The sequence below is a fragment of the Pelodiscus sinensis genome, chromosome 14 (genome assembly GCF_049634645.1).
Source record: "Pelodiscus sinensis isolate JC-2024 chromosome 14, ASM4963464v1, whole genome shotgun sequence".
Lineage (NCBI taxonomy): Eukaryota > Metazoa > Chordata > Testudines > Trionychidae > Pelodiscus > Pelodiscus sinensis.
The window spans coordinates 29907270-29931773 of record NC_134724.1 but is presented as its reverse complement, the minus strand read 5'-3'; the positions used below and the strand labels follow the sequence as shown (position 1 = coordinate 29931773).

The 24504-nt window shown below is 43.6% G+C and overlaps 1 protein-coding gene across 1 annotated transcript in view; it reads left to right on the top strand.

The window, feature by feature from the left end:
• ADAM10 (ADAM metallopeptidase domain 10) overlaps nucleotides 1-24504 on the top strand; it is a 123023-nt gene that overhangs the window by 31562 nt on the left and 66957 nt on the right. The window contains exon 2 of the mRNA XM_006112456.4: nucleotides 16374-16524. Within this exon, the coding sequence (XP_006112518.2) occupies nucleotides 16374-16524 (151 nt within the window). The remainder of the gene's footprint in view (nucleotides 1-16373; nucleotides 16525-24504) is intronic.

Genomic DNA, 24504 nt, shown 5'->3' with positions numbered 1-24504 from the left:
AAAATCTCTGTGGAATTCGTCCAGTGTTTCTTGACCATGGGTCCAAATGATAAAGATGTCACCGATGTAGCGTAAGTAAAGGAGGAATAATAGGAGATGGGAGCTGAGGAAACATTGTTCTAAGTCAGCTATAAAGATGTTGGTGTACTGTGGCTAACCCTTGGCTGTGCTGCTGATCTGGAGGTATAAATTGTCCCCAAATTGGAAATAATTGTGGGTAAGAACAAAGTTACATAGATCTGCTTGCAGATTTGCTGTGGTAACCTCTGGGATAGTGTTTTTAATCACTTGTAGTCCATCTTCATGGCAAGGATGTTATATCCATCGTGGCAAGGATGGTGTTATCAGGAAGGTTATCAATGGATTTGTTTGGATTTAGTCTCTAGAACAGGGGTAGGGAACTGTGTCCAGCCCCCATCTTGCCTAGATCTGCCCCCCTGGGCTCATGGTTCCCCCCAACATTGGGGAGCATCCTCTTGTGCTCCAGCACCCTTGCTGCCCTGTCATGTGGCTGGAGCTCACAAACTACTAGGCTAGAGCCCCCCTAACCTCTGGTGTGCTAGGGAAACGTGAGGAGTGTCTTTCTCCTTCTCAGTTGGGGGGCCACATCAGTGAAGCGTTTTTTTTTTTCTTCTCACTAGTGAGAGGCCCTTGACTGATTTTTTTTTTTTTTTTTTTTTTTTCCCCTCCTGTAGAGGCCCCCAATCCAAATTCCTCACCCCTGCTTTACAAGGAATTCCACTTAGGATTCTCAGGGTTGGAGAGCCTGTTTTTAAGGTAAAGCATGTCTACACTAACCAATTTTGTCACCTAAAATTGTCTTTTGGCAACAAAACAGTGGTAGGGTTTATACTACAAAATCATTTTTGTGTCAAAGTAATTTTGGTGATAAACTTCCACCCCTTATTAGGGACTTTTTTTTTCTACTGCCCTCCCCCTTCCCCCCCTTTTAACTGTCAACAAACATGCAGTGTAGACACCAGGATGCTCCCCCCTTCACTCCCCCCCCCCCCACATTTATTGCCTTCCAGGAAGTTTCCCACATGCAACAGGGAGGATTTAGTTAAGGAAGTGGTCAAGTAACTCTCCATAGAGTCAAACTAAAATGCTTAAGTTTTTAATCAAACTGCATAATGAGCAGATTGGAGTTGAGCTTTCCCTATAATACACAAATATCTTCCCTGTCTCTTGTTTTTTAAAAGAAACTATTTTTGTTACTAACCTTGCTTTCGATTGTCTCAAAAGAAAAGAGAAAAAATCTTCAAATGAATTGATCTTCATGAATGAAAATGTTGCTAAGATGGTATAGGGGTGATAACTACTTTTCTGAAGATCTTCTCTACTAGGATTCTCACTCATCACTTCTCCCATCTTGAAGGGAAGCTTTCTGAAGTTTTGTTATACACTTATTTTGTTATATGCTTATTTAGGCTAAGTCTAGACAATGGGGTTTTATTAGAAAAAGCTACGCAAATTGCACTCCGCAGTTTTCATAGTTTTTTTTCGATCGCTTTTGCGGAAGAGGCTTTTCCGCCATTTGGCCCAGTTTAAATGGGGACAAATGACGGAAAAACTGCCTCTTTCGGCAGAGCTCTTATGCCTTGTGAAACGAGGTATACAGGTCTCCTCAAAAGAGCGCATTTGCTTTTCTGGGAAAAAAAGTGGAAGAGCAAACACGTTCCCTGGACACGGCGGGGATTTTATGGGATACCTTATTAACTTTTCAGTCATTGCTCTTTAGCTTATTTTTTTCCTTAGGAGGTCTCTGCTGATTGCTAAATCATAAAGTGTGTGAAATGTTCCAAAAGGCAGTTTAGCTCTGTGGTAACATTTAGCCCTCCTTCAAAAGACAAATGACTCATTCTTTTGCCCACTACTGGGCAAGGATTCAAAGGGCAAGTCTACATTGTTCAACAATGCACACTATGGGAGTGTAGTCCCCAAAGTGCACTAGAGAACCTTTAGTGTGCATCAGCACAGTGCACAGACGAGTCCATGCACACCATGTTTGTGTGCTTTAGAAATCAGCCTCTCAATAAATCGCATTACCTTCTTGTTTAGACAAGGATCGCGGGGAACGTTTTTGGGATCAGGGACTGCTGACTCACAGAAAAATCAGTTGGAGCTGCCGCACACAAGTGAGAAGAAAAAAAGAAAAAACAAAACAAACTCACTGACATGGCCCCTGACTGAGGAGGAGAAAGACACTCCCCACGTTGCCTTCACACACCAGAACCTGAGGGTACAGGCTAGTAGATTTTGTGCTCTCCTGGCTCACAGTGAGGCTGTGGGGGGCTGGAGCTCCAGCGCAGAGTGCCGAGGGGGCACCCTGACCCTCAGGGGCCAATCCAGGTAAGCCACAGGCCACATCTGGCCTCCGGGTCTTAGGTTCCCAACCTCTGGTTTAGACAAAGGCCAGTTCAAAACTACAAACTCAAACTGTATTTATGCTGATATAAACCAAAGTAGGAAATTCTGAATTACAGAGTACATTTAGCTGAAGACATAAACAACTTTTAGCATGCAATAAATCAAAGCAGTGTTCAATGCTTTGAAATCCCACTAGGATTAGATGTTACAATTTCCTAAATCAATTGATAAAATATTTAATTTAATGGACAAGTTAAAGAATTGTAGTATTTTAGTTACAAAACATGTCTCATAGCTTCACATTAGTTGACTGCATTTTTACAATGCCTTTAAGGAACTCATTGCATTATTTATACTGTTTTATGGTGTGTAGTTTTTATGAAAGTAAAATTGTTAGCATTCCTATTTTTGATGTACTAGAGGCAACTGGTATCTGATATTTGTGTGAAAAGGGCCCTGTTTATCATCTGTCTGTATTTTGAACATACTAACAAAATTAATATCAGTATTTTCACATCAGTATTTTCACTATAGCAAAACAAAGGATGAAAACCTGACCCAGTTTAAATTATAACATCTGAATATTGCATTAAAGTGCTTAGAAAATAAACACCAATAGATTTTAAAGTGAATTTGTTTTTTCTGAGCTCTGGTCATCCGAATGCACATTTATATATGTCTTACATACTTGGTGGTGTTAGACTGTCAGTTTGCCAGTTCTACTCTAAATATTTTTTTAAATATATTTGATAGTGAGATAGGTCCTGCTCTTCAGATTTGATGATCTAGAGTAGAGCTCTGAGGACAACAATTTTGGTGGCCTAAGAGTGCGGCCACCAACTGTTGCTTGTGCCACTCATGCTTTTCTAAAATACTTAAATAGCTTTAAGAAGAAAAATATAGACATACCTATGTCTAAATGATTGTAATTTATTTATTGCTAGCTTATAAGTGTTGTGAAGAGTGATATTAATAGACAGACAAATATTACTTCTCTCAGCAGACTCATTCAGCCCTTACACAAATTAAACCTTTATGGAGGTTTGGGGGAGGCGGTGGAGTCCATGAATCAAGGATGTGGGGATGCAGAGAGACAGCAGGAACTGGTTGAAGCCCCAGAGCCTGGGGCCTGCCATTGCTGTGAAGCTTGGACCTGTGGCCTATCACTCCTGAGAAGGAAAGGGGTAGGGGAGAAGGAGGCTAACAAGCATTGCACCCCAGGTGTCTCAGAGGAGTGCAGGGCCCAACCTCTGCTGGTGGCCCCAGCACCTAAGTGGTACATCCATGAGCAATAGGGCCTAGTGGTGGTTTTGTTTTGCTTTTTTACTAGCTGTTTCAAACAGTTTTCATGCCCTCATCTTCTCTGTAGTTGTCCCAGCTTACTTGTTCTACTGTTGTTACCTCAATGTGCTCTCTCTCTAACCTGCTAGTTCCATAGAAATAGCTCCATTTCACAGAGGTAAGTGATTAGGGATCCACTGACATCAATATGTTGGATTTTTTTTTCTTTACATTTTTGAAGATGGTCCCAAATCTTCAGAGATCTGTGCTCACTTTTTTCTCCTGCCACTACAACTACTTTGGCAGCAGGATGTTGGGTCTGCTTCAGAGGAGCGTCTACCTCCTTGCATGGACATGTCTGCTTGAGATTGAACCAAAGACACTGCTTTGTAGCTCTTACAATATAATCTAGTGTGTGGGCTTGGATATAAAGTCTAGACCAAAAAACATCCTACCCCAACTAACCAGATGCCAAAGATGTCCTCCTAATGGAAAACAGCACAATAGAATCAAGGAGTCATTCTCAGCTCTAATCTGCTCCTTTTAATAATCCCTTTATTGGGTATGTGGTCCCACCTCTTTCTGCACTCATTTGAGGAGTGGATTCCTCTTGCCCATTTTTATTTGGAAAAAATGGGATTAAGTTTATGAATTTTCTAATGATCTTGTCTAACCTTAGTACTAATTGTTATATAATTTAAAGTAACTTTGTCATCTTGATCTCAGGTTTTTGAAATGGTGTCTTGATGACACTTAGGGTACATCTAAACTACATGGCTCCGTTGACGGAGCCATGTAGATTTGTTGTTTTGGCAAAGGCAAATGAAGCCGTGATTTAAATGATCGGGGCTTCATTTACATTTACATGGCTGCCGCGCTGAGCCGACAAACAGCTGATCAGTTGTTTGTCCGCTCAGTGCGCTAGTCTGGACGCTCCCCTGCCGACATCAAAACCCTTTGTCGGCAGCCCTGGTAAACCTCATCCCACGAGGAATAACGGGGCTGCCGACAAAGGGCTTTGATGTCGGCAGGGGAGCGTCCAGACTAGCGCGCTGAGCGGACAAACAGCTGATCAGCTGTTTGTCAGCTCAGCGCGGCAGCCATGTAAATGTAAATGAAGCCGCGATCATTTACATTGCGGCTTCATTTGCCTTTGCCTATGTATGTAATCTACATGCCTCTGACGACAGAGGCATGTAGTCTAGACACAGCCTTAATTACTAATTGGCCCAGTGAAGTATTCATGCTAGTCTGCACCTAACTTGTCTGTCTTTATTCATTGCCCTAAATATTTTGAGAGAGAACTTCCTGAAGAAAACTTCCGAATTGATAGGATATTCTCATCAAAAATCATTTTAAGCTATCATGCTATTTTTGAATTTTACAGAGAGATTAGAAAACAAACTTGGGTATATGAATTCTTACCTCTTCAGAAGATCAGGCCTTCTGGTACCAGTTATTGGAGGATCCACTTAATCCTTTAAAGGAATTCATCAGTATCCTTTTTTAAGCCTCTCCTAATCCAGCCCAATTTGTTCATTGCTTCAGTTGTACTCTTCACCCACTTATTCATCTTCATGCAGAATGTATACATTAGAGTAGGTAAAGAAATTTCCTGATAGCTGAACATAGGCCTGCACAACTCAGAAAGCGGCGAGGGCCATATTACTCCAAAGAAAACAGCTGCGGGCTGCAAGTGTAGGTTTTTTTTGGGGGGAGCCCACCCGGGGGTGGCGCACCCTCCTCTCCCCACCCTGGGCCCCTCTCTGTGCTGAGGAACAGAGGTGGGGAGAGGGAGGCGCTGCCTCTGCTCCCTCCTCCCCTCCCCCCCCCCCCCCCCGCAGGAGCATTTTCTTTTTAATTGGTCCGACCTTCAAGCCCTCCCCCCCGCCCTTTCACGGAGCATGGCAGGCCCCTCCCCCCGCCCAGCCTCACCTGCCAGCACCAGGATCTGGGCCTCGTGCAGCAGCAGGCACCTGGAAGCAGCCCCTTGGCTGAGCGCGCCTTGGGCATCTGGTCTGGTCAGACTGGAGCAATCCAATGCTGAGCGGAGGCAAGCCTGGCTGGGCAGGCGCGCAGCGTGAGCCCAGCCCCAGTGCGCTCCCAGCCTCTCTGTCCCCCGCGGCGGGCAGGGGAGACCTAGGGTCGGAGAGTCCCATCCACACAGCAGTGCAGCAGGCACACGCTGCATGGTGGAGTGACTCTGGGTGCTGAGGCGTTTTAGTGCCCCCCGTAGGCTGGCGCCCCGGGCACCTGCCCGGCTAGCCTGCCTCTTAATCCGGCCCTGGTCACGGGCTACACAGTGAGTCCCTGTGGGCCGCATGTTGTGCCGGCATGGCTGAACAGGTTCTCTGAAAAAATCTTTAAATTAGAGAATGCTACTTCTCTGTTGCTGGACTTATTATTTTGCCAAGCTGAATGACATGGTTTAGGCTGCACTTCAGAGATTATTTTCCATACCCCTGCCTAGTGAGTCTATTTAAAAGCAAGTTCAGCATAAATTGAAACTAACTTTAATCTTTGTTTGTCATACTGACAGGAAATTAAGTGTATCTCTACTGTAGCATAATTGCTTTGAACTTCTGGAAAAGATCTGGGCAGGGTAAGCTGCAAGTAGATATTGTGTTCATGTTCCTTTGAATGTTTGACTTTATATAATTAAGTCACACTAATAAGAACCAGGTATGAAAATGACTTTGTGTGATTTAGAAAATTCTTTGATATCTTAGCCTTCATTCCAGTGAAATCCTTGAAACATATTATAGTTGGGAAAATATAATTACTGCTGTGCCAAAGAACCATTTTTACTTGAAAGTACTGGTGGATAGCATGCATATAGGTCCACTTATCAGATATAGTTTTAAGCAAAGACTGGGTGTCTTTAATTGGGGCAGCTTTTCTGTTACTTTGATATATTTGTTGGTTGAGTTAATTGTTTCCTGTTTGTAATTTAATGCTGGGTGGTTATCCTTTGATGGAGCATTGGAAAATATTTGTCCATGGGAATCTTTTGTTGTCTAAATAGAAATAGAATACAGTGATGGTCTAAAGCTTCAGGGGGTAGTCTAGTTAGTCTGTTAAAGAGAAAAAAATAACAAATGGTCTGGTAGCACTTTATAGATGAACAAAACATGTAGATGGTATCATGATCTTTTGTGGGCACAGCCCACTTCTTCAGATGACTCTGGAGTTATGAGTTTGGGATGTGTACACCCAAAATAAATAGGAGAGGGGAAGGGGAGGGAAGAAAAAGAGAGGGTGGGTGGGAGACAGAGCATCAGTAAGTATGTGAAAATTGGATAGTTACACTGGAGCAGATAAAAATCAAAGTCAATAGATAGACTCCCATGTCAGGAAGAGTCCCTATGTCTCTTTCTACAGTACTCCTTAGACAATCACTTCCCATTCTCTGTGTGAAAGTGATTGTTCCTTCCTAAGTGTTCCTTTGCATTTCTCCTTATTACATTTTATCCTGTTTACCTCAGACCATTTCTCTGGTTTACTCCAATCACTTTGAATTATGACCTTATTCTCCAAAGTACTTGCAACACTTCCCAGCTTGGTATCATCTGCAAACTCTCTATGCTATCATCTAAATCGTTGATGAAGATATTGAACAAGAATTGGCCCCAAAACAGACCCCTGCGGAATCCTACTTGTTATGCCCTTCTAGCATGATTGTGAACTATTAATAACTACTCTCTGGGTATGTCTACGCTAGCCACCCTAGTTCGAACTAGGGTGGCTAATGTAGTCATTCGAACTTGCAAATGAAGCCCAGGATTAAAATATCCCAGGCTTTATTTGCATGTTCCCGTGTGCTGCCATTTTTAAATGCCCGGTAGTTCGGACTCCCCGCCCACAGCTACACGCAGCACGGGCTAGGTAGTTCGAACTAAAGCCCCTAATTTGGACTACTGTTACTCTTCATTGCAGGGAATTTCTGGGCATCCCCCAGCTGCCAGCTCCCTCCCTGGTGGGCTTTGCACTGGCTTCTGCAGCCAGTCTCATTTCTTGACCACCCCTCTGTCCCCCACGGGCTGCACCCAGCCCCTGCTAACCAAGGGGTGGCGAGGGGCATGAGCACAGGCTGGAGGAGCATGGGGCAGCTGTGCAGCTGATGGCTGCAGAGAAGTGGTAGTTTCTCATTCCAAGTGCCTCTTCTCACTCCGTGATGGATTGCCACTTGCTTCATCTGAGTCCTCTGGCCAGCACTTGCTCTGTTTGCCAACACCTGTGCCTCTTGCCTGCTCCCCAAGGCCACGGAGGTCCTTACCCAAATGCAGACTGCAGCTGTGTAAAGCTTATGAAAATTTGGGTCACCATGGGGTCTTAATTGTCACCCACCTCTTCCTGTCCTTGTTCTTTGCCTCTGCTTCCTCTGGAGAGGATCTATTTAATTTAAAAGATGTCTGGAGCAGCCCCAGTCTGTGGCGGGTCCAGGCGCATTGCAGGCAGCTCTTGTCCACAGTGGGTCTAGGAGAAGGGGGCTTCATGCAGAGGCTGTTCCAGGAGTCTGGAATAGGGATGTAATAGTGTAGTCGATTAAACAATTGATAAGCAAAAGCTTATAGGTTAATGCTATAGACTACATGCATTTCCTCTCCCTCCCCCCCCGCCAGTAATTTTTTTTTTAGCAGGCTGGCTCAGTTCTGGCTCATACTGGGTCCAGGGCCTATCCCTGCTGCAGCTCTGCATTTAAAGTGTATTAGGAGCCAGGCGAGCAGGCAGCCCAGCTAAGTTCTAGCTTGTGCTGGGTCCGGGAACTCAAACCTCCTTGTAGACAGGGGCCGCTGCCACCCTGCGCTGCTGCAGACCAGCTCCCACCTGGCATGCTGCGCTGCTGCCTCTGATACAGCAGCTGCCAGCCCTGCCTTCAGGGACTATAGAATAGTCAACTAATCAGTAAGAATTCATGAGGTTACTTGACTATTCAGTTAACCGATATTTAACATCCCTAGGCAGGAGTAACCCCTGCCAGTGCCAGTGCACTGCATTAGCCTGACTGTGGCAGGGAGGGGAAGGGAATGAGATGCTCTGGCTCATTTGGCCCCACTTTAATTGGTTAACCAGTTAAATGTTAAGTAAACTTTGGTAAACAAGTTAACCAACTATATGAAATTTTACATCCCTAGTATATACTGAAGTTTCTAAATGTACTGTGTTAAACTACAGGACCTTATTTTAAAATTTGTTAATTTCTTTAGTGTGTTGCTGATGATTATAAAATATCTCTAAAAAAATTCTCATCTCCCCCCATCCTGCTGTTGAGCATAGTGACACTAGTTTAATAACTGTAATAGTACTAGACACGTCCCCACCTACGGTTGGTTGCAGGTGAGATTGTATGTGCAGATGTTCGTAAGTCAGATGCTTGTAACTTGTGGCCTACATATAGGCACTCCCCTAATGTCAGGACTTAATGGAAGAATTATTGTTAGAGAAGAAACAGGCAACCCAGGAACAGATTGGGTAAATGGACCACTTTATTGCTGACACATGTTTAGCTTGGACCCCCAACATAACATTCCGAATGTCTGTGATTTGGCATCAGTTACACTCTTTTATCTATTTTAGTATGTTGATTCACACGTCTGTCACTACTTTCCATAAACCCTTACTCCCATAGAATGAATATTATTGGCGATGCACACAATTATACTCATGCCTGGTTGTTGTTTACTGGTTTTTAGTTAAATACTGTCTTAATCAACAGCTTACGGGGGGGGGGGGAAGAGCTCTGACCCCCCAAAAGTATTTTTACAGAGCAAATGCAAAGACAAAACAAAGAAAACAGTGTTTAATGCAACTATCTCCCTAGGCTTCAAGGACGAAAGGAGGGAAAACATTGCCCTTTGAGCATACCTGCTCTGACTGGACTCCATACGGCTATTAATTTTACATATTCCCAATACTCCCCCACTCTTTGGCCACTTGGAGCATTGTGTTGAAGGTCCAACGTAAATGTGCGTCAGCAAGAAAGCAATAAAGTGGTCTGCTTACCCCCATCTGCTCCTGGGTCCCCTGTTTCTTCTCTAACAACTATGTGTCTCAAACAATCATTTGTGAAACTTGTTTTGTATTGTCATTTTTTACATGTTCATTTTCCAAAATAGAAGAGGCAGAAGTCTTCTTCTTAAAAAATACGAAACCTACAAAATAGAGAAACAAATAGTGGCTACAGCACAGAGTATGTAGTATTTGCCACTCCATGAAGTTTGTGGAAGAAATTCCCACAACCAAGGCAGCCTCAGAGCCAATCCATTTGGTGTTGGTAGCAACAGTAGTGAACCCTCAGTCTCCTGTATATTCATCTCTTTTCTTTCTGAAATCTTACTTGAAATTTTACTGACATGCTGTTTACCACAAACCTCTCCTGTCTGCTATGCCACAGGCTGTTCACCATCAACTTGGACATCTGTGCTCCTCTTTTTCCTCTTCAGAATGTCCCTGCCATTTACCATCCTTTGCCCCTTCCTTTTCTTTTCCTTGATTTTTCTTCTCATCTTCTCAAGGTTAAGTTCTTTTAGCATCTTAATTTAGTGTACATCCTTACATTTTGTCTTTTGGCAGATGTCTAGTCAGCTGTGGAGGTTAGTACTCTAGTTTACCAATACCAAACAATCATTCTGAGATCCACTCTTGCAGTGAGGCTTGTAGTAAGGTAGAAATACCCAATGTCTAATATAAATTTAAATCAATTGCTGTAGGCCCTGTCTGCACTGTATTCTGGAACAAGGCAAAGCTGCCAGCTCTCCTTGTGTTCCTTCTACCTTCAGGGCAGCCAAATTTCTCATGTACCTAAAATGAGTGTGTAAAGCTTCTACAGAGAAGTGTCTATGCCAGGAGGCTTAAATACAAGCTGAAATCCTGAGGGATGATTTAATGCTTGCGTGGAAGACTTCTTTGGAAGCACAGTTACCACAGAGAAGAATATTTGTATCACTGCATGCTAAGGCTTGCTTTTAATTGTTGTGTGGCCTGCAGAAATAAGCTTTCAATTTTGAGTAGAAACTATAATGCTAGGAATTCAAAATGAAAATGTAAGGCTGTGTCTAGACTGCATCCCTTTTCCGTAAAAGGGATGCAAATTAGACATATCGCAATTGCAAATGAAGCAGGGATTTAAATCTCCCCTGCTTCATTAGCATAAAAATGGCTGCCGCTTTTTTCTGGCTCGGAGCTTTGCTGGGAAAAAAGCGCCAGTCTAGACGCAGATCTTTCGGAAAATAAAGCCTTTTCCGAAAGATCCCTTATCCCTTAAAATGGAAAAGGGATGCAGTCTAGACACAGTCTAAGTGTTTTTCTTTTAAACCTAAGAACAGCCATACTGGGTCAGACCAAAGGTCCATTTAGCCCAGTATCCTGTCCTCTCACTGTGGCCAATGCCTGGTGCCCCAGTGGGAACAAACAGAATAGGTAAACCTCAGTGTCCACCCATTGTTGACCATTCCCAGCTTCTAACAAACAGATGTTAGGGACTTCAGTCTTCTAGCTGCCCATCATAAATTTATGTAGCTTTTTTTTTTTTTTTTTTTTTTTTTACCCCTGTTAAAGTCCTGGTCTTCAAAAAATCCTCTGGCAAGGAATTCTACAGGTTGTATGTTGTGTGAAGAAATAACTTCCTTTTGTTTGTTTTTAAACTTGCTACTATTAGTTTCTTTTGGTGACCCCAAGTTCTTGTGTTATGGGAAGGAGAAAATAACTCTTTGTTAACTTTTCCAAGCTGAACAGTCAGTCTTATTAATCTCTCGTCATATGGCACCCATTCCAAAACTCTACTAATTTTTGTTGATTTTTTTTTTTTATAAACTTTTTCCGGTTCCAAGATATCTTTTTTTTTTTTTTTTTTTTTTTTTTGAGATAAGGTGCCCACAACTGCATGCAATATTCAAGATGTGGGCACACCATGGATTTATATAGAGGCAATAGGATATTCTCTGTCTTACTCTATCCTTTTTTAAGTGATTCCTAACGTTGTTTGCTTTTTTGACTGCCACTGCACATTTAGTGAATGTGTTCAGAGGACTTCCATAATGACTCCAAGATCTCTCGTGAGTGGCAACAGCTAATTTAGTCCCAATTGTTTTATACACGTGGTTGGGGTTATTGTTTTCCAATATGCATTACTTTGCATTTATCAACATTAAAATTCATTTGCCACTTTGTTGCCAAGCCACCTGGTTTTGTGAGATCCTTCTGAGGCTCTTCACAATCTTGGTCTTGAACAGTTTAGTATCATCTGCAAATTTTTGCCACCTCACTATTTACCCCTCTTTACATCTCATTTATGAATATATTGATTAGGATTGGTCCCAGTGTTGACCCCTACAGGACACCACTACAGGTTGAACCTCTCTAGTCTGGCACCCATAGGTCCCAATACAGAGACTTTGTTGAACCGTGGGAGATTAGTATTGTCTAGCAGCATTGCCAACTCTTCCACTGCTTATTAGGCCCTTAGAAGACACTTAGGGAGTAAATTAGAGCTAAATAATGACACAGAACATTGAGAGCCAGGACTGGTGGTTATAAACAAACTTTATGGGATGACGTGAAACTTCGCCATACCCATGGTAAGTGCACATCTGGCTAACTAAAATCATGCTGGACCATGGATGTTGCTGGATTATAGAGTGCCAGACAATACAGGTTCAAACTGTAATTATCTCGCTCCATTTTGAAAACTGACTATTTATTCTTACACTTTGTACATTATCTTTTAACCAGTTATTCAGGAGAGGACCTTCCCTCTTGTCTCTTGACAGCGTACTGTAAGAGCCTTTGGTGAGGGACTGTGTCATAGGCATTCTGGAAATCTAAATACACTACATCCACTGGATCCCCTTTGTCCACATGCTTGTTGACCCCCTCAAGTGTGTGGACATGAGGGAGGGTTCTGAAGTAAGCTGTGGGGAGGGAAATGAGTGAGGGGGATTGCGGTATGCGGGTCTGGGGCATGAGGGGGGGATGCTTACTTGGCTTTGTGCCCCATTGCTCCTGTTGGCCGGCCAATGGTAGCAGAGGAAAAAGCCTCTGGCCAGCACATCACTGTGCTGCCATTTCCCCAGTAGGGTGGGGGGACAACTCAGCTCCCCTTTCATCTCTCATGTAGTGGGGAACTCAAGCTGCCACTCAGGCCTGGTAGTTAGTTGGTGCACTGCCATGAGGCTGGAGCATTGGCTCCAGCTTCCTGTTCGGAGGGTGCATGGGGGGGAGGTGAAGAAATCCCCAAACTTCCCCACCAGACTTCGTTCGTGGAGAGCAGCAGATCAAAGTAACGTAGGGCAGTGAAATACATGAGTTAGCAATTTATGTGTAAGACAGTTCTTGGACATTTCGTTCTGACAGCTGCCTCTTGTTCAGCTTTCACTCTTGACAAGAACAAATCCCAGAATCATCCTGCAGCTAGAGCTAGTTAGCAGTGTTGTTCCTTTTTTCACAACCACTGGGGAAAGCAGCAGAGATTCCAGTGCCTCCTGATCCCACTCTAGGCCAAAGGGAAGCTGATGGGCTAGTTGGGGGGAGGAGCCGAGAATAAAAAGCCATCGGAGACCAGCCTTCCTCCAGGCGGGGAAGCTCTGACGACTCATAACTGTGGCTGTCGCTAGACTGAAGTTGCCTGAGCTCAGCCAGGGTGGTAGCACAAACTCCAGGAGTAGCAGCCTGTTCCCCATGGCAGGAGTGACACGCACATGCCTGGAAACTCCATAGGCAGCTGACATTGCTGTAGCTGCATAACTGCTTCCTCTTTTTACTGTGAAGGAAGTGGGTGGTTTGAGCCCGTGCCAGCATTTCCAGGAACCGAGCACTGCTCCACCCCCAGCACCAGGCCAGTTGGAGCAAGCTCGCTCCTGCCACAATCACGAGACGAGCCAAGCAAGGAAGAACACAAGGAGCAGCTTCCCTCCCACCTCTGCAGGGAGCTGGCTAGCGGTGCCCATCTTGGTGCCCTTTCCAGGCAAGCCCTGCAAGCAGGGGCATGTCTCGGGTAGGGCGGGGGGGGGGGAGGGGAAAGGTAGGCAGACAAGCACCAACTTCTGCCCAAGCTGGCATTGTCCAGCCACCTGAAATAGGCTGCAGGAGCCCTGCAGAGAGCTCTCCAGAGCCACGGGCCAATTGGCTGGGCTAGTACCTGCAGTACCTCAGGGTTGGTGCTGATGAAGACTTGGATGCTCTTGCCACTGGGCACAAGGTGAGGTGGCAGAGCCGAGAGGTTCCCAGAGAAAACTGCCCACCAGAATGCTGAGTCCCGCGGGCAGGCAGCTATCTGTCCGCTTCTGTCGGCCACATGTCCCGCTGCTGTCTGCTTGGCCCCACAGTGCTCTGCAGGAGAACTCCAAGGCAGCCCCCGCCCTGGCTAACAGCAGTCCCCGGGCAGCAGTGGCAGTCGGAGCTGGCGTGCTCGACATTTGCTCACTGGCAGTGGCCATGTGGGCTCCTCTTCTTTTGACACCTGCATTCTAAGTGCAGCAGCAGGATGTCACTAGTGGCAGCTGGCCTTGAGCTTCCCCTGACTCAGCACCCTTGGAGCAAGGCAGTGGGAGGAGGTGGGGCAGCTGCCACTTGCTGGTCTGGCGGAAACCTTTCAGCAGATGCATGAGTGGTGCTCTCTGCGAGCTGGTCAGGTGGGAAAGCTCAGGTCTTTCTTCATCCCCCTCCCCCGTGCAACCTCCGAGCGGGAAGCCAGAGCTGGTGCTGCACCCTCATGACTGAGTGGGGGGGGGGGGGGAGGGAAGAGGCTGAGCTCAAGCTGTGGACCATTTGAGAGACCATTGGAGAACCACTGCTTTAAAGAAAAGTTTATTTTCCTGAACAAATTGTTAATGTCTCTGAGAATTCTGTTTCTTACTATAGTTTCAACCAGTTTATCCATTTCTGAAGTTATACTTACTAACCTGCAATTTCTAGGATCACCCCTAAAGCCTTTATTAAAAATTGGCATTACATTCGCTATCCTCCAGTCATTTGGTTCAAAAGGTGATCTATAGGACAGGTCACAAACCATAGTTAGTAGTGCTGCAATTTCACATTTGAGTTCCTTCAGAACTCTTGGGTGAATGCCATCTGGTCCTGGTGACTTATTACTGTTTGTTTATCAATTTGTTTCAGAACCGTTTCTTATTAAACTTCAATCTGGGGCGGTTTCTCAGAATTGTCACGTTCAAAGAATGGCTCAGGTTTGGCAATCTTCTTCGTGTCTTCAGCCGTGAAGACGGAAGCAAAGAATTCATTTAGTTTCTCGGCCATGGCTTTATTGTCCTTGAGTGCTCCTTTAGCATCTTGATTGTTCCATCGCCCCACTGGTTGTTTAGCAGGCTTCCTGCTTCTCATATACTTTTTAAAATGCTATTACTTTTTTGAGTTTTTTACTAGCTGTTCTTCAAATTCCCTTTTGGCCTTCCTAATTATATTTTTATGCTTCATTTGACAGTTTATGCTCCATTCTAGTTCCCTCACTAGGATTTAACTTCCACTTTTTACACACTGCCTTTTTATAGCTCAATGCTTTTTTTACGTGGTTGTTAAACCATAGTAGCACTTTTTTGTTCTTATGCTTTTTAAAATGTGGCATATACATTTAAGTTGAGTCTCTATTAGGGTGTTATAAAAGTTTCCTTGCAGCTTGCAGGGATTTCACTTTTAACTCCTGTTTAACTAACTGCATTTTTGTGTAGTTCCCCTTCTTGGAATTAAATGCCACAGTATTGGGCTGCTGTGGTGTTTTCCCCACCACAGTGATGTTAATTTAATTATAGTATGGTCATTATTTCCAAGCAGTCCTGCTATATTCATCTCTTGGACCAGATCTTAGGACTAAATCAAGAATGGCCTCTCCTACAGGTTCCAGATCCAGCTGTTCCAAGAAGCAGTCATTTAAGGTGTTAAGAAACGTTCTCTCTGTATCCCATGATGAAATCCCCCGTTACTATTGAGTTTATTTTTATAGCTTCTCTAATCTTTCTTAGCATTTCATAGTCACTATCACCATCCTGGTTGGCAATAGATATCCCTACTGTTATATTCTTCTTATTAGATTCTGGAGTTTCTATCCTAAAGATTGTATGGGAAGGTTTGGTTGATTTAAGACTTTTACTTGTATGCTTTCTTTCACAGGTAGTGCCACTCCCTGACCGGCACCACCTGTCTGACCAGCACCACCTGTTCTTTCCTTCTGATATATTCAATACCATGGTATTACTGTATCCCAGTGGTTTGCCTCATTCACCAAGTTTCTGATGCCTATTTTATCAATATTCTCATTCAGTGCGAGGCACTCCAGTTCACCCATCTTATTGTTTAGATTTCTAGAATTTGTGTATAAGCACTTTAAAAACTTGTCACTATTTGGTTGTCCGCCATTACATAATGGGATTGAACCGGACTCTCTTCCATTTGGGTGTCATTCTCATCAGATCTTAACATATTTTTTCATCTTTGATCCTTTCATCTTTACTAGAATATAGAGAATCTCCAATAGACCTTCCCTTAAAGGATGTCTTTGTCCATGTGCTCCTCCGCACCTGTCAGCTTCCCCCCAGCCCTACATTTAAAAATTGCTCTGACATTTTCATTTTAAGTGCAACCAGTCTGGTTCCATTTTGGTTTAGGTGGAGACCTAATGCAAAAGAAAAATGGAATGCAAACCAAATATAAAGTTATATTTGCTGATACTTTTGAAATATGCTGAGACTCAGATGACTATTTTTTCTTTTTCACAGGCCAATATGGAAACCCTTTAAATAAATACATTAGACATTATGAAGGATTGTCATATGATGTGGATTCATTACACCAAAAACACCAGCGTGCCAAAAGAGCTGTGTTGCATGATGACCAGTTTCTGCATCTAAACTTCCATGCACATGGAAGGTGAGCAATTTTTGTTTAATGTTATTCACATTAAGAATATTTTCTATTTAGTTAAACAAAATACAAACAAACTGGTAAGAAGTACGGTACAACTGCATATGAATGTTACATAATTTGAATGTTAAAATATTTTTAAAGATCCCTTTCTTAATTCGAGTGAATTAACTAAGGGTGCATCTACACTGCACCTTTTATTTCAAGATAACTAGTGTTATTTCAAGATAACTAGTGTTATTTCGAAACAACAGTGCGTCTACATAGCCATTCTGTTCTTTTAAAATTATTCCGAAATCTGTAAGCCTCGTTCTACGAGGAATAATCCCTATTTCGAAATAGCTGTTTCTTGGTAAAGAGCTATTTCAAGTTATTCCTCCCCAGTGCCTCCTGGGGCTCTAAATTGAGATATTATGTCTACATTAGGGAAGCCTACCTTGGACTACTTTTGAGGCTTCCCTGCAGTTTAGATGTGCTATTTTGAAATGAGCTATTTTGGAATAACTATTCTGTAATAGCTTATTTTGAAATAAGTGTACAGTGTAGATGTACCCTAAGTGATCAGAGTAAATTACAATGAGTTACAACTAGCTGTCATTTATACTTCTTTACATTTTCTTAATTAACCTCAAACCCAAAGGGTTTATTTGTGAATGTGATGAGTTGCTGGGTGCGATCACCCCGTCTTGGGTGAGCAGGGGGGATTCAGCGGACCCGCCGTCCGACTTAAGGTCTAATTAGTGGGGTTCTATGCCCCGAGTTCCACCCCTCCTTGGGGTGGGATGCACCGGCCTTGCCCGCCAAAGCTGTCAACGTCAGCGAGCAACGTCGGCGAGCATCCATGGACACTGGGTTGTGGGGCAAGGGGGAAGGAGGACCCGGGCCTGCTCTCTCCACCGGGTCCCAGCCCGGGGCCCTAAGTGCAGGGTGCAACACCGTCCCTGCACGACAGACGGGGTTCACTCCCAAAACGTGTCTGTCCACGGGCACCATAAGGACACCTCCCCCCCCCCCCTCGCCCCCCCGGGATGCTTCCTTCCCCCCACCGGCCCCTGGGAACTGGCCTCCGGCTCCCTCATGCCTACCGTGTTTCCGGTGTCCTGCGCCTGGGTTGGCCCTCGGCTGCTCCTTCCAGGGATCCGCTCCCCCGCGCTGTTCCTCTGCCGGGTCTCATCCTCCACCGTCTGCGGATGCTGCCCCGTGCTGTTGTGTGGCCAAGGCTTGCCAACCGCGGAGGCTGTCCCGGGCTGCTCCGCGGCCGGGGCTCATCTTCTGCCGGCTGTGGAGGCTGCCCTCCTCCCCAACACCGGCAGGCCCTTTTGAAATGGCCCCCTGGTCATGACGTGGCCCGGGGGTCCCACCGTCTTCGTGACGTGTGGGCTTCTCCTGTCATGACCAGGCCGTCACTCAGCGCCCCGCCCACTCCCGGCTGCATGGCAGGGGCGGGGCCAGTGTCCTTACTGCTGCGCAGGCGAGGAGGCAGGTTTTGGCCCTGCCACCGCTCGGTGTCGGCATCCTGCCACTAGTGCTCACCGCCTGTGGCCCTGCTCTCCTCCCGCCTCCCCCTGCTGCCCAGCGTGCGGGCCGCTAGCGGTCTGTCACAGTGAATATGCTTAAATCTTTGTGTTTTGTTTTTTATTACGAGTGGAGTTGCATAGTTATTCCTGCCCGGCTTCCTGCGGCATAGCAGGAAAGGAGTTGTGGGGACTGGCAGGGCAGTAAGGCTGGTGGCAACGTGGATTCAGCTAAGAGGCTGGTGGCTGGTCCAGGGCTGGGGGGAGCCGGATATGACCTCCCCTGGTCTGGCAAAATCCCTCATCCGGGACTGGTCAAGTCCCGAGGGTGCCCGACCAGGGAGGTCCAACCTGTACTCATATTCTGATACCCTTGCCTTCAGATCACATGGTAAGAGACAGCTTATTATGTCCGTAGCATGCCAGTCAAGTTATATGGTTCAGACTGGTGGATGACAATGATCCTTTTTACGTGGTCTGGCTTATTGTAGGGCCAAGAGGCTGTTATGAACTCTGATTCAAATGCCCAACTTCTCTTGTCCATATTCAGCATTTAGCCTCCAGATAAATATATTAATGATTTAAGCTTATTACTGTAATATACATCAAATCATTGTCAGGTCAAATATGTAGTTAGGGATCTGCACATATGTTAGGGATCCTAACATATGCAAGTTGAGTATCATCTCAGCATCCCTATGGTTATCTAGAAGAGGTTCAGAGCTCTTTTAGACACTTCCATCACTTAAACACACTATTACCAGTTCCCAAAAACTAAGAATAACTATTGACCATTTATCTATACCAGAGTTCGTAGGCCTCAAAGCCTTATGCTAATTTACGTTAATGCAGTGTTTCTTAAACTATATTCTGCGGAACACTGGTGTTCCATGAACACCTTGCAAGTGTGCCGCTATCTCTTCTTTGTTTTCATTACTTCTTTTTTTTTGTCTCTCTTTTAAAAAAAAATAAAAATTAAAAAAAAATTGTAATAGGTGTTCCACATTTTAAAAAATTGTTTGGTGTTCCGTGGTCTCAAAGTTTAACACAGTGCTAACGAGTTTCAGGATATGGGCCTGTAAATTCTTTGCATTATTCCCAAGTGAAGTAAAATGCAAAAGTTATCTCTATAGGCTACAACTGTGGTAGATCTATCCTCTTGAGAGATGGTAGCCACGTCTTCTGTCAACTTAATGGTATCACTACAGGGAGTTAGGTGAACTTAATATTATGTGTGAGTTTTGTAGGTTAGTGAAATTGATAAGTCAGTATAGGTTTTAGGTTTAGATCGGGCCTAATGTAGCCACATACAGCCCTGGTGTAGAGCAGTGTTATCTTTATTTTACATAGTGCAACAAAGGTATAGAATAGGGATGTTAAAATTAGATTAATCAACTAATAGAATAGTCAACTATTCAGTTAGTCAATAAGGGTGCTTCCACTTTGAAATGTCGTAAGAACCCATCCGACTGTGGCTACATTTCAAAGGTGGAATGCAGTCACTGCACACCTGCCCCCTTCCAGGGTGCTGAAGCTGGGGGGAACCGGTTTTTAAGATGGCTTCCCCTTACTGGCTCTTTGTGATAGAGGCAACAAGAGATGGGGAGAAGCAACTAGTTAACTAGTGTGTCGACCACCTGATAAGCTTTTGCTTATTGGACAGTTGACTAATCTCTTTCATTCTTAGTACAGAAAACATCACATTTCATATCCTCATTTTGGTTGCCCTCAGTGAGTGAATACTTAACTTGAAGTATCCAGGACTTTATTTCAGAGGTTCATAGAATCATAGAATACTAGAACTGGAAGGGATCTCGAGAGATTGAGTCCAGTCCCCTGCCCTAAAGGACCAAGTACCATGTAGATCATCCCTAATAGATGTCTATCTAACCTGCTCTTAAATATCCTCAATGATGGAGATTTCACAACCCCCCCCATGACAATTTATTCTGGCGTTTATCCACCCTGACAGGAAGTTTTTCCTAATGTCCAACTTAAAACCTCCCTTGCTGCAATTTAAGCCCATTGCCTCTTGTCTCATCATTGAAGGCCAAGAGGAAATTTTTTCTCCCTCCTCTTTTTAACACCCTTTTAGTTACTTGAAAACTGCTATAATGTCTCCTCTCTTTTCTAAACTAAACAAGACGAATTATTTTAGTCTTCCCTCCTAGGTCATGTTTTCTAGACCTTTAATCATTTTTGTTGCTCTTCTCTTTACTTTCTCCAATTTCTCCATATCTTTCTTGAAATGTGGTGCCCACAAGTGGACACAACACTCCAACCTAGGCCTAATCAGTGCAGAGCAGGCAGAGCAGAAGAATGACTTCTCGTGTCTTGCTCACAACACTCCTGTTAATGCATCCCAGAATCATATTTTCTTTTTTTGCAACAGTGTCACACTGACTCAAATTTAGCTTGTGGTCCACTATGACCCCTAAGTCCTTTTCTGTAGTTCTCCTTCCTAGACAGTCACTTAACATTTTTTATATGTGAAACTGATTGATTGATTGTTCCTTCCTAAATGGAGCACTTTGCATTTGGCCCACCATTTATCTCAGACCATTTCTCCAGTTTGGCCAGATCCTTTTGAATTATGACCCTATCCTCCAAAGCACTTGCAGCCCCTCCCAGCTTGGTATCATCTGAAAACTTAAAAAGCGTACTCTTTATGCCATTGTTTAAATTGCTGATGAAGATGTTGAACAGAACCTGTCCCCAAACTGACCCCTGCAGAACCTCACTGTTATTCCCCTCCGGCACGACTGTTAACCGTTAATAGCTACTCTCTGAGAGTGGTTATCCAATTAGTTATGCACCTACCTCATAGTAGCCCCATATAGGTTGTATTTCCCTAGTTTATTGCTAAGAAGGTCATGTGAGACCATATCAAATGCTTTACTAACATCTAGGTATATCACATCCACCACTTCTCTCTTTTTATCACAGGACTTGCTATCTTATCAAAGAAAGATTGTTTTGACATGATTTGTATGAGTATCCAGAGCTCTGTAATTTCAAATGAAGTTGTTAGGTGTCACAGCTAAGCATCCTGAAAATGAGGAAAATTTAGTAGCTACATCTAAAAATTTTAATTTACGTGAATTGATCAGCATCACATAGGAAGCTGATGAAGGTGGAGGGATAAAGTCCATATCACCTGTATTCTAGTCTTATATCTTTTCCACGATGAGTGTCCTTTTTTTAAAATTGTTGTCGTTCCTTGCCTTATTTAGTGCAACTCTTCTGGGGCGGGGAGGTGGAGGAAAGCAATCATGAAAAAGCAAATAGAAATTCATAGCTATTTAAAACCCAAATCAGGTTTCTTGGGATAGAAAAAAAGGCAATAGACAGGGGCTAATCTGGCAGTCCAGGATGTATCGTAGGCAGGGGATGCTCCAGTTATATTAAAGTGACTCAAATGTAAAGTGAATGGATATTTAGATAAGCAATCTTTGCTAGTAGTGTCAGATATGTGACAATTGTGTCACTACTGTGTATAGTTTTTTCCAGCAATTTGCTATTTCAGTATATGTGCAAAAACCAAATGCACAGTACATAACCACACAAAGCAGATAATTTGTAAATACAAATTAAATTTGTACTACAAGAGTTTACTTGATCTAATAAAGAAAACCTTTTACAATTTCAAAGACAGATATTACAAATGTTATTATAATCCTCTGAATACTATGTGATTGGCAGTTTTAATTGAGATTTAGAAAGACCACTTACTAAAACAGCAGTTTAATGGGGCAATTGGGACCCTAAAAAGTAAGGTATGGAAACATGTTAAATCTTTAGAATAATAGAACTTACTGTTTAGATCAGTTGATGTCACTGTTTTGCAGATGATACAAACTTACTTTATTTTTACAAGATCTGAAATTGGCAAAAATGAGAAATTACATGTGCAAGAGGCATAGGTTAGACTTAATATTAACCTGCCTGCCGTTATTTTACATGCCCAGAATTTGAAAACCTAGTTGGTTGTCATGCAGATAGGTCCCCTACTGCTCTCAGTATTCTAATGGGAAGGTAGTGAATCTGTCCATATTGTAGAAATTTGTTTCCCAACTAGATCCTGTTTGTCTTGCAAAAGCTATTTTCTTGGGATCAAATTCAGCAGGAACGAAACACTGCAGGGGTTCCAATATGGTGCAACTTAAACTGATTTGCCGATTATGTGAGGGTAAGTATGTATAAGGGAGTCGGATAGTAAAACAGTTTTAACTTGCTCCTTTTATGCCTTACATCAGGGCTACTCAGCTTTGGAAGCTCTGGGGGCCACACTGATACTCACAGCATATGCCGAGAGCCACAACTTAAATGTGGTTGCATATACATGAAAATATATATGCAAATAGCTTCTTTCACACTGAACAGCATGAATACAAAGGTTAGGGCAAGACTACACAACACGCAGGCTCCGTTAAGTCAGTTCTGCTGATGTTAATAAAATGCAATGTTTACCTGATTTCCACCCATATAGCAGCACTTTTAATGAGCAGTGACAGATCAGAAATTAAACTACTAAAACGCATATCAACAGAAGACTACTTTGATATTGACTAATTTTTTTGTTTTGGCTCCCGCCCACAGGCCATGTGGTGAGCCCTGCGTCAACCCAAACTGCACCATGGGCTGCAAAGAAACGGGTCGCAGGCCACGTGTGACCTGCGGGCCATGTGTTGAGTAGCCCTGCCTTACTTAGTATGGATAGTGGTCTCTCCCATCGGCAGTGTTCCCCTATTACAAATACGATCTTATTGTTTGGATGTTCTCTTGCCTTCAATAAATCTTACATGAGTAGTTTTGAGACTTCATTTCATAATATTACATTTATATTAAGATTGAAAGAAAAGTTAGTCTTCTGTAGCAACCTTGTAAATCAGATCTGTCCTGCCATCTCAAATGATCATTGTACAGTAATTAATGATTTTCGGATGAAAGATATTATCTTTCATGAAGTCTGCAATTTAAATGTAGGAAGCTGTATTTCATTATGTTAATTCCTGGGTTTGCAACTTTGAACTGTAGATTTACTTGACTTCTTGTCTTAGTTCAACTCCACACTCACTTGGAAAAGGTTGGAAATGTTGATTCGAGGAATGAAACTGTCTCAAACATAGAAGAGTAATGGTAAATTGTTCTTGAGAGAGACTCTTCTTAGCATAGACATTGTGAGCATACTAACTGCAGAACAAAAATAATCTTAACTTGATAATAAGTTGAAGTTGTAGGATGACTTTCTTGTGCTAAACATAAATTAGTAATTGATTATTTTTAGGACAGGATTTGAAAAATGAACTTGGCACCTTCTAGTTCCAGAACTATGTCGGACAATCAGGTTGAAAAATACATATATTTTCTAAGAGCAGGTTGGATAGACATCTGTGGCCACCCCTTCCTCTTTGAAGGAACCTCATGCAGGGAAGGGGCTGAGGAGTGGGTTTCCCTTCTATCCCACTCCTGCAAGGAATTCCTGCCTTCCCCCAACACCTCCTTAACTGTTAAGGGGGCACTACTGGCAGCATGTGGACATCCTATGCAGGGAAGAGATTGAGTGGGGGGCTGGGGGAGAGAAGCTGGCCCTGCTGTGGCTTCTCCCATGCAGGGAAAGCGACTCAGGAGCTTCCCTTCCCTCCCACTCTGGGGATGGATTTCCCCATCCCCTTTCCTTCCTGGTCCCTGTATGCCTCCTTAACAGTTCCAGCCTCTTCACAGTTGCGGGGTGGAGGGGTTGCAGCAAACACAGACATGCAGAGCTCCTGTTTGCGTAGGAGCTCCAGCACATGGAGCTTTCCCCTCTGGCCAGGTCTCCTGCATGCAGGAGAGGAAACTCAAGGGTCATTCCACTCTGCAGGGGAGCCTGGGGAAGTTTTTTAAAGCAGCCCCTGGGACTCCCTGCAGTGTTTCACTGCTGCTGGATTAAATTGTTTCGCAGGCTGGAAGTTCACCACCACTGATCTAGACAGTGCTTGGTTCTGTTTGTGAGGACAGAGGATTGGACTTGACCTCTCAAGCTCCCTTCCAGTCCTAGGATTCTGTGTACAACCAAGGCCCACGCGTATTCAGAGGAATAAACTGTCTTCTGTTTAACTGTTCTGTCAGTTAGCTTTCTACTTAATGCATTTTAAAAATGTAATTTACTATCTCTTCCGTATACTTTTTTAACTTGTTCCATCAGTCTGCCAGCCACACCCGCTAACCCCCACTCTGCATAGATTCTGCAAAAATTGATGACATTCCCCTGGAAAAGATTGCTACTCACTATGGGTGAGTGAACAAGGGGATTTTTCAAATGCTTTTTAAGGACAAGTGACTATATTTACATATTACATAATTATATTACACGTATACTCAGAACAGTTTTTCAAAAGCTCCACATTTTGTGACATCGAAGATTCTTTCAGATTTGAAACAAAACCATTTCACAGCATTTTTGTTTAAGTCATGTCTGAATTAGCTTCTG